This window comes from Astatotilapia calliptera, chromosome 8 (assembly GCF_900246225.1).
Source record: "Astatotilapia calliptera chromosome 8, fAstCal1.2, whole genome shotgun sequence".
Classification (NCBI taxonomy): Eukaryota; Metazoa; Chordata; class Actinopteri; order Cichliformes; family Cichlidae; genus Astatotilapia; species Astatotilapia calliptera.
The window spans coordinates 10,125,315-10,136,447 of NC_039309.1; the positions used below are offsets into that span (position 1 = coordinate 10,125,315).

General features: G+C 41.3%; 1 protein-coding gene across 2 annotated transcripts; it reads right to left on the reverse strand.

The window, feature by feature from the left end:
- Positions 1–5,101: 5,101 nt before the first annotated feature.
- foxi1 (forkhead box i1) lies at positions 5,102–9,673 on the reverse strand. Of its 2 annotated transcripts, XM_026177689.1 has the most exons (3): positions 9,619–9,673; positions 6,181–6,742; positions 5,102–5,912 (listed from the first exon to the last, which is right to left on the reverse strand). In XM_026177689.1, the coding sequence occupies exons 2-3, from the start codon at positions 6,698–6,700 to the stop codon at positions 5,377–5,379; spliced, it is 1,056 nt and encodes a 351-aa protein (XP_026033474.1). In that variant the 5' UTR covers positions 6,701–6,742; positions 9,619–9,673; the 3' UTR covers positions 5,102–5,376. The 2 variants fall into 2 exon arrangements, with proteins under 2 accessions (XP_026033474.1, XP_026033473.1); XM_026177688.1 differs by lacking the exon at positions 9,619–9,673 and having other exon boundaries at positions 6,181–7,045.
- Positions 9,674–11,133: the final 1,460 nt, after the last annotated feature.

An 11,133-nucleotide genomic window follows, 5' to 3' on the forward strand; every position in this document is an offset into this window, starting at 1 on the left:
TACATCTTGTTGATTAAAGCACTTTAAAAGCACGGCCTTTCTTTCCCTCCCCTTTAAGATGATAGCAGCTGGCTTAGAAGAGAGCCAAGGCCTTGAAGTGTGGGCTGGGATTAGTACCATAGCAAACACAAAAGGAGCATTTGAAGGGGGCATGCCTGTCTCTTTTGAAAGGCTATCATTTAGAGCCTTCAGCCATAGATCATCTGCAGTTTACATGGTGAAAACTTTAAATGTTGATCATACCCATTATTTGTCTCTGTGAGGGGTGCGTTTGATGGTTTAGGCCAGGGAAGGCTCCAAAGGTCTCCGAGCTTCAGTCTGTCTCCCCACTCCTGTCTCTCTATTGGTATGCATCCCTCACAATAGAGGCAGGAGGCAGGGGGTCTCATTAGGGGCCGGGGGAGAGCTGTTCTGGGAGGGAGCAGTCGATGAATTCCTCGGGGCAGATGCACCATCATCACACAGCAGTGAAGCTGAAGAAAGGAACATGGGAAGCAGGTGAAACGAAATAATTCTCACTGGCGTTCTGCAAACTTTCGTGCAGCAAAACACAACTCGCAAAAACACAAAATGTCTTGCGGAAAGACGTGTCTCGAAATACAGAGGTACTCCAGGTGGGCTGCGTCTTTTAACAGCGGGAACTTCATCCGATGTGACTTTCAAACTGAGAGATGGCTTCCTTTAGAACTACTGACAATGACTGACAAGTGGAACAGAGGTAGCTATTTTGAGGGTCCCCTGAGTACCAAATGATGACCTGACTTCCGTCTTGCCACCAAAAGTGCAGGCTGGAGTAAGTTAAATGAATTCCCTCTGGGTAGCTACTTCCTCTGTTATCTGTCACCACTTCCTGTCTGTAAGGGGCAGGTAATGACAGCATGCAGGTGCTGCAAGCCGGGTGGTATCACTACAAAGTGTCAGAAGCACAAAACATGCCATTTTTCCCTAAAACAATATTACATTGTTTAATTTCTTGTTTAAATGCATCCATGTGCTCAAGCAATCACAAGTCCAAGTTTTTGTGCGAGGTCAGATGGACCCTTATCATGTGAAAGTAGTCCCTGAACCAGGCTAAAATGATTACACATTGGCTGTTACTCAGATATTTGCTCTGCTGCACTGCACAGAGAAATTGATGTTCCACGAACCCTGGATATTGTTCTCGGAAGGTCACGGTTTGGAATTTCATGTAAGTGATGAATGGTTGCAGATTCACTGAGAGGCTTATGAGTAAGTCTTTCAGTGTACTGAGATAATCAGGAAATATAGCTGAAAAAATATTCCGCTGTGATACTTGTAATTTTTTTCTTCTTTAATTACTTAAGGTTGGCTTCAAGCGAGCCAGAAACAGACGTAAAACTTGTTAGAAGCATCAAATGATTGAAGCAAGCTTTCTTTTCTGGATTTCCAGCAGTGTGTAAAAACACTGCCATGGTTTGTTATGACAAAGGTCACGGATAAAGGATGATCTGCCTACAGTTCCCTAATGCGAGAACAAAGACTTTTTCAAAATATATTCCAGCAGTAGAGTGAGCAGGGGATAGGTTACATTGTTTTGGGGATAGGTTTTCCAGACAGAGTGATGTGAAGACAGGTCCTGGCTGTGGATTTACTGGGACTCGTTCTAGTCTGTTAATCCTTGTATCTCTTTGACTCTTTCAGCAGGTTCCTCAGCTGGAAAGCCTCATGGGGCTCTGAAGTGGCTTCCTTTCCTGTGTTCGCCATTAATTTTCAAATGAGCCAGTTTCCACTGCTAGAAAAGAGGAAAAATCAAGATTAAAATAATCTCAGGAAACTCCATGCACGTGAAGAAAAACACCAAATCAACATGGTGCAAAAACAAGTTGAGAAAATCTATTTTTCCCATCTTTGATAAGACTTAACAGCTGCTTATAATATACTAAAATCAGATTTTTTTACAAAATTAGAAAAGAAATGAAAAAAAAAAACTACATGAATACTTTATCAAGTGTGGTTAGAATAGTTGTCTTGACATTTTCAATGTGCTCTCAATAGCTGAACAATTTGCACTGAGATGACTCTTGTTCTGTATAAAATCATCCATATGGCTGCTCAGCCAGAGCCAGGATCCCATGCTATTAGCGGCTCAAACATCAGTCTTTTTATGGGCCTCAGACGGGGAATGATGAAACCAAATCAGGTCATGCCAATTGATAGACATTCTCCTCAGCTATCACTTGCACACACAGTCCTTTTAAAGTAAAGTCTAGAGAGCTGCCTCTATCTTTACAGGTGTAGCGTTGCTTCCCCAGAAGCTGTCATCATATTGTTCAATGAAATATTTAACTTCCTCAAGAGATTGAGCTGTAATATAAGAAATCATCCCTATAATGCCCACTGACTGCTACAAACAGATGTGAAATTTCAAAGTAGACCCAGACTCTGTTTAGCCCCCCCATGGACGAGCTATCATGTTCTTCACCGAGGTCAGACGCACAGTCTCCCTTTTCAAATTATACCCCTCAGATTTGTCTGTTAGGTAGTGTTATATGGGCTGTGGAGAATTAAAAGGCTCTGATTTTATTTGAAATTCCCGGTGCTTTACAAAGTAATCATTTCCCATACAAAGTACATCTAAAAGCTACGCTAAACCTCTAAACCACAGAAGTAAGCCTACAACACATGGCATGGGAAAAATAAATAAATAAATAAAAATGGCAGATTATGGGGAGATTAAAGGTTGTACAGCTTGTTATCTTTGTGTATCAGTCGAGATCTTGGTTGACAGCTGATGGGAGTTATCTGGAAATGATACATCACTACTTCATGTCCCTCACTGACTACTGTCCCAGGCAGCAGACATCAGCACTCCTGTTGTGATTTTTACATTAAATAAAATTAAATGAAATTAAAACAGGGGAATATCTTTATTTATGCATTTATTTATGTAACTCTTCAGCTGGATTCATCGTCATTCAATAAAACACAGTAAATGAAGAAAGCTTCCCAGTGTATCTAGTCCCATATAGAGAAAGAGAATTAAAATAATCCAATGTTGAAACACTGACTCCTTCAATTATGAACCACCCTCACCTTTCGAGACATGACCCTTTGAGGATGGAACCCATCATTATGGATTTAGCCCACTAGGCATGGGGATTGAGGCCACCCTTATGCTGAGGCATTCTCCTGAGTCTCAGTCTTTATTCCTGGAGCAAGGGGCCCTCAAGCAGGTAGACATGGCCTGACTGATATTCATGTGGGCCAGGTAAATGTGCCCTTCAGGCATGGGGCACTGGAGCATTACTTTTCTGAGAAATGGGAAGGTGAGGCAAACTTGGAAAGCAAGGAGATGTACTCTGCAGTTTGCTGCATCCACACTCATATGGTGGTGCTTTAATAGTAGTTTCTGAGAAAGCATTAATACTAGCCAGACCACCATGGAGAAATACTCAAGTGTGCACAACTTTATATGCAAATGTTAAAATGCAGTTTAGCTGCCAAAAATACTCAGAACATTATATTTTATTCTAATGATGCATTAATGGGTAATAATGCTAAACTACTTTATATACTGCAGGGTAGCTTAATATAAAATAATACATCATTATTTATCAATTGGTTGCTCTAGTGGGGGAAAAAACGTATCTTAATACAATTTTAAATAATACTGAATTACTGAGTCTAAGAAGTTGAGAACAGAACTAAGGGATCAAGAAATTACACCATGAACAGAAAGGCCTGAGAATATAAAAGGCTCTATACTCTATTCACTAGATGTGATGAGGATTTCAACAGAAAACTTGTTAGTGTGAGAACCTCCTGTATGACAAAAATCCCCTTTGTCTGATCTGTGGCCCTGCTCCACAGATAATGGAGCAAAATGTGGCCTGAGGGAGATAATTTGTTCCCAGATCTTCAGATCGCAATATTTTCATTTGAGCCCAGGAGGGGACCTCTTGAGTTGCCAGCTTCCATTGTGTTCCAACAAGGGGCACAAAAGTCTTGTCAATTAATTTTTCTTTTATTCCAGACCACGGAGCGCCTGGGTGAATTCAATTATCAACCAATTAAGAGGTGTTTCCTTTTATTTACAGACTTTGATTCCGTGCGTATCCATATTGTTTGAAAATAAGACAGAAGCCGGGTGTAAAATCACTTGAACATTTTCCCCGCATGAGTTGTTTAATAGCCTTTCCCCCCAATAGCAGCCTTTCTGTTGTGTCCCCTGGGTCACAAGCACGACAAAAGCGCATTACATGCTGCTGAACTCTCTCGTCAGTTGTTTGGCGGATGCTCCTTCACAGTGCTCTCCAATACAAACAAAAAGCCCTCACACAGACAGTCGGCCTTTTGCGTGACAAGACTTTGGGAATAGATGGAGACAGGTGGAATATTCAGTAAAAGAAAAATGAAGGTTGAAATCAAGCAGTCTCAGTCTGAGTCAAATCCAGTCCAGACAAAAAGCTGAACTTCTGAACCTCATGGAAGCAAGCTAAAGGTCTGATTACTTGTTAATGGGTCTATTGGAAGTGACAAGCGGAAAATATCTCTGTCTTACACACTTTACAGCTTACAGCTACTTGACTTCAGATTTCCTGACAGACCATCAAATATTTGTACAACTTTATGCTTTCATGGATTTGAGAACCTAATGAGGTTTTGTAAAGCTTTTTTAAAATATATTTATATATATATCTGACTGAGACTCTGAGCAACAGTGAAGCAGGCTCTCCAAAATACTTTGAACTTTACATCTACAAACAAAGCAGGGGCGAATCACACACTAATAAATAATGGCCCCATGTGCTGATGTTGATACATCATCAATGAATGACCCTACAGCAGACAACATGGTGTCCAAGGAAACACATAAATGTATTTATTTTGAGGAAAAATCCAGAAAAAGTCTGAAAATGCTTTGTACTGCCAGATTCACGTGGGGAATAAAACATAGTAACTCTCATTAATTATATAGAATTTCATACAGTCAAAGCCTTGACTATTTCTGACTAGTGCATCCAGCTCTCCAGAGGAAAAACAGGAAAATGACACATAAGCCTTGAATATGGAGTTCAAATAAATGACTTTTATTCAAACATAGAGGACACAAGTTTAAATAAAACACAATTAAGTCTAACATACATGGTTCTTCTTATGAAAATAATTTCTGTACATAGGCATCTTCTTTAAAGACTAACTGGTCCAATCCAGCTGCTACAGTGTGTTGTTTTTTGTTTTGTTTTTTTAAATCTACCCATCAGATCTCAGTGGGAAGATGCACTGACAAATTTTCTCAGTTTGAGAGAGTCACTGTGATAAACACCAGTTTAGTTCCAGTAGTCATACTACAAGGTGGCCAACCACACCAGAAAATTAGTATTAACGGGTGGTTACATAAGAACTGTGAGCAGTCTACACCTCTGTTCCTTCCCGGTTGTATATGAGGTTATTCACACTGAAATGGTTGGAGAGGCTCTGCACTGATGTGTAATAGTTCATTCTGCTGTTGTCAGAGTTCAGAGGAGAGATCACAGAAGGCGAGTAGGAGCCCAGTCCAGACATGCCCTCTCTGGGCTGAGATAGTCCCCCGACGTGCCCGGAGCCGTAGTCTCCACGCTCTACGCCCCGGGCCCCGTCGCTTCCCCCGCTGCTCGCCAGGATCGAGTTCACGCTGGATGAGAAGCTGCTGAAACAGGGGCTGTGCTCCGCGGAGGGAGACGGGGACGACTTGGGCTCAGTGGAGGCCGGAGAGCCGTGCAGGCTGGGCGGGGAGGCACTCAGGAGGCTGGCAGTGTCGGCGAGCTTGTGTGCGCCGTCTTCAGATTTAAGTGGAAGAGCTGTGCTGTCAGCTCCGTTCAAATCTGACCTCCTCTTTCTCTTACGCCTGAAGTTCCCGTTGTCGAACATCTTCTCACAGTTTGGGTCAAGAGTCCAGTAGTTTCCTTTACCTGTATAAGAAACAGAAGAAATAAAGAAGGGGGGGATGAAAAACGCTGACATGCGAATACTTTGAATTCAAATTTGTTCCTGCTCACAACTGAACAGTTCACTTGACTTTTCACATTAAAATCTAAAAATAAATAAATAAAAATCAATAATTAAACGTCTCTGGTATTTCAGAAATACTTTTGATAAAGTTTACAAACAAAAGTAGTAATGATTCTCTGATATATAATCACAGAAAATTATGAGAGGTTTATAAAAAAAAAAACTCACCAGGGTCATCCTCGTCCCGTGCCACTTTTTTGAAACAGTCGTTCAGTGACAAGTTGTGGCGAATTGAATTCTGCCACCCAGCTTTGCTCTTCTTGTAGAAAGGGAAGTTATCGGCCACATACTGATAAATCTGACTGAGAGTCAACTTTTTGTCCTGGGCATTTTGTATGGCCATCGCTATCAGTGCGGAGTAAGAATAAGGTGGTCTAACCATTTTGAAGAGCTCCTGCTGGCTGGATATGGATAGCCATCCCAGGTCTGCTCCACCAAACCCGGTGGGAGGCGGTAAGAACTGCCTCTGGTTAGACCCGTATCCAGACTGAATATAAGACGTGCCGTTGTTCCCTTGAAGATAAGGAGAAGAGTTGATGCTCGGTCCGTTTAGCCATAGGTATGGGTTTGTAGAGGGGGACGAGTACTCTCCGAGGCCGTAACCGGAGGGGTGAGTAGGCGGCCTCTGAGTGTGATGGTGATGCAGATTCTGCTGGTAAACGCCGTAGTTGTCGCAGTACACGGCCATGTCCAGGAGCTCTTGGGCGCTGTGGTGCTGAATAGGGCTGCTCTGTGGGTTAGATGGTTGGTGTCCAAAAGCATTCATAATCCGCCTTAAACAGATTCCCCAAACCTAATTTCGTCTCTGTGTCTCTCCCTCAGGATAGAACTTATTCGGAGAAGCAGGAGTATTTATGCGCAGCGCCCGGGTCCTCCACAGGTAGCCCATTGAAGAAAAGTTTTGATTTGGTCACACCCCCCTTCTCTGTCTTGCTACACCCAACTCACCCAATCTCCCTATCAATGAGCATCGATACTTCTTTTAAATGCAGCGACGAACTTCGTGTTAATTGTAAAGTATGCCCACATTAAGGAACGTTAGTGGTTTCGAACTTTCTCAATAACGACGCGTAATTACGCACCGCTGCTTAAATTGGGTGACAGTGTATACAGACGTTACAAAAGGAATCCTTCGCAAATAATCCAAAGTGAAATACAAAGCACGGTTGTGGCACGATGTTAATAATTGTTCCTTACTAGAATAATATTTTTTATTGAATTTTCTTTAATATTGTGATCAAAACTGCAGGTCACAAACGTATCTCGTTTAAATCAGTTTCGTTTAAAACTTGGTATCCGTGTCAGACTCAAACAAGGAAGTTCCACGTGCTTAAAACTTAAAAAGAATTTTGTTTGCAATAAACACTTCACAAGTGCCACAAGTTTTGTGTCAACAAGTGACTCGTGGAAAGCATACTCACTGCAAGCTCCCCAGGAAAACGGGTTATAGCTGCACTGCGAATTAGGAACAATTATATTTCTAATTATGTCATTATTTAATTATTCTGCATTATCAAAATTTGCCTATATTAGGCTACGGGGGCGGGGTCACTTTTTTCTACTAAAATTATTTTATAGGCACTTTTGAGAAAAACAGGAATAAGAAAAAAAACACATTCCATTCACTTACATGTACATACAAGTATAAAGGTATATAATTCTACCGAGAGAAGCACACAGAAACTAAAATCTGGTCCAGAACTAACTTATTTGGTGTATTTGCTTGGAGGGAAATCACCTGGTGGTGTGTAGCCGACCCAGACGGGGGGCTGCAACAGCAGGCAAACGGTCCTTGTTTCGACTGACGGGAAAGTGGAACAACTTTAACAGCATCGATACTACAGGCGTCCAGAATGTGAGGTTATTTCCAGTTTAAGTGCTAAAAATCAAAACCTAACTGCGCAACCATGACAGACAAATCTGTGCTGCACCATTTATTTCTTAACACTGTGTTTAAAACCTTTCTGGAACTTAACAGGCCAATAGTAGCTGAAATCTATTCACTGCAATAATTCGCGTTCGCCTTTTTTAAATGATAAAAGTAGCTCAAGAGTTTCAACGTTTGAGCTGCGATTTCTTTCATAGCTCGCTGACACAGCCGAAGTTTGAATTTCAAGCGAATCTAACACGTTTTTTTTGTTTTATTTTTTTGTTATTGTTAGATTATTATTTCATCTGAATTCTTTAGTCGCAGTTTGCTGCCGGACTCCTGCACTAATCGGCAGAACATTCCTCCTCTCCATGACCTTGATGTAATTGTTTGGCTCCAAGGTGTTGTCCCGACCACAGGCTTTACAGCAGTGGCAAGCAATTGGCTCCACGGGGGAGGAGTGGCATTTAACCCCCAGATGAAAACAACACAACCTGTTAGGTGTCTAACGAGTACAGCTAATTACTGCTGACTCGAAATCCCAATCTCAAAAATTCAAGCAAACTCTGCAAAGATCTGTATTTACAATTTACAGTACCTTCTGGTACGCCGTGACGTAATATCTGTAAGTGAATAATTGGGTTTTTAAAGTGCCACATGTATGACTAACACTGAAGATGTCAGGTGTGGCTCGACGTGACAACCTAACCTCCCTAATCCCCAACCTCCATTCGGTTGTAAAATAATAATGCTGGGCCTTTTTTTCAGGTTGGGGGGTGGAAGGGTTCTTTTGTTCGCCCATGTCTGTCTTCATCGCCTGTTTCCTCAAGCTTTGTAAGGTCATGGGAGCTATTCTCTAGGATTTCGTGTCAATCATGGAAAGGTCAGAGAGGAAAGACGGAGTCACACAAGCTTCAGTTTAAAATCTGCGCTGCAGGTGATGGGAGAATGGAACATTCTGCTTCTTCTCTATTCGCTCTGTTTCAGCACATTTTACCACTGCATTTGCAGCTAAACACATGCTGGGAGCAACAAAAGCCTTTGGGGTTATCTGCTAACTGTTACCGGGCAAAGATGCACTTAAGACCATTAAAAACACAAAAGAATATGATACAAATATTAATTTTGACTGTGCAAATAAGGTGACTTTGTGCAGGCGGGAGCTTGTCCTTCTCAGCGTCTCCCCCTAGTGGACGAGTGAAGCAAAACTAGCAATAGAACTGCCGGTTTTAGTGCCTATTAATGTGCAGCCCGCACGCCAATGCGAAAATAACAGGCCTTTTTTCCCTTCTTGCTGAATACTTTGCACAAAGCTTTCTCTGACAGTGTGCAGGAGATTAAATACAATTTAAGTGTTCTGATCTCAAACTTGGCAGACAGAGTAACAGTATGGCACCAGAGCATCTTTCACTTCTGCACTCAGTGGTCTTTTTTCTTCAACATGGCACATCCACTGCAAAAAAGCATTTATAATAGGATCTCTAGCGGAGGTTTGTGCTTTTTCTCAACTTCACTTCTAGGTTTTAAAAGGGTTAATAGGGGATAACTTTAAGAACAATGTTGCACTGTACCATCTATCTGTCTATCTAGTTTATATAGCACCGAATTAGCTCTTGTTAGCACATAAATGTGAAAGTGTCTCAGGATATTCACTCTCCTTATGTGGCCCAACTGGGAGAATCTGTTTTCTTTGTAATTACATGTTCATCTCTGCGAAGTCCCCTCTGACCACTTACTGTTTGGCCCTGACAGTCTGCCTCCAGGAGCTAGGCAGGCAGTCTAGAAGATTGCACGCTGAGAGAAATACAACCAGCTGGGCCTTTAGATTCAGTCTCCTCTGAACCTCTGATTTACGTCTCTACTACTGATTACATCCTTGGAGAGAACAGACTTTTCTGGTTTCTGAGAGCCAAAATCATAGCTATGCTGGGTTCACTGTCAGCTGCAGGCAGCTGAGGTATGCTCTAATCACTGTATCCTAGCGTGGTGTATAAAATATCTAAACATATAACATATCTAAACTAGGCACAGTTAGAATTTTGTTAAATGTGATTGTAAGCAGGAATTCCAACTGTTTCTACGACTACGGTTTCACGTCGGTTGCTAGTCTTGTCAAGACTGTTAATATCGCCTCATTATATTAAACAAGGCTAAGTTGATGTCACTTTGGTAATTGCTCATCTAAACAGTGTTTAGATGGCTGCACTAACTGTATTCTCCAGATGAGGGCAGCATTACCTTAAACATGGTACAGTTCAGCATTGCTAAACAAACCAAAACCACATCAGTCATGCTGTGCAGCCCTCTGGAAAGCAACATACATCAAACCCCAGAATCTGATTAGTGTATTGATTTTAATGGCACAGAACCCAGGAATTTATTGGGGAAGTGATGAAAACTGTTTGGAACATAACTCTCTGAATGCACTTTAATGGTTTTTTTCCCTCTGACATTTACAGTTTGACAATTTTATTTCCACTGTGTATTATGTACATTAGTACACACAACAATAATACACATTCTGCATGGGAAAGTTCAAGAAAGACAAACGTAATTGCGCTTAAAAAAACAACACGGGATTCTGTGTCCATCATGCAACAATTCTTATTAACTACTTTTGCTTGAATATTACTAACAAAATTTAGATTTACCATTTCTCAAAGCTTTTTCAGAGTAAGTAACTCTGGTACAGAAAGATACAGGTGAGTTAGAATGCAAGTGGCAACCTCTGACTCTCTGGCTCCAAACCCAATCGACTCCTGTGTCAACATGGCCAAAAAAAAAGAGTATAGTTACAGCCTCGTAGGAAAAAATGGTTTCGTTGTTTATAACTAATATAATTATAACAGGGAATAAATAAAAACAAAATAGTTCAAGTTTTATTATCACTTAATGCAGGAAGGGTGATCACTTTAACTGACAGGTGGATGTCTAAATATGCATCTGCAGATGGCAGCTCTCTGCTAATGTGATTCACAGATCTAGCGAATGGCTCAGGGTGAGGTTAACTGCTCTGGCAGCTTTTCCAAGACACCTGCATCTGTATGTGATGCACCCTAACATTTAATGCACCTTGCTAAACTAGCACGCTAGCATTAGCTAATAACTTAGCACTCCACCCTTTCATCATAATATGGTAATTTTAGATGCAAAAAAAATAAACGTGGTAATAGTCAAGATTCTAAAGCTGAAGCTTTAAATTAGGGCTTCACAAATTAATCATGACGACTGTGTCCATCTTTTATTTACAG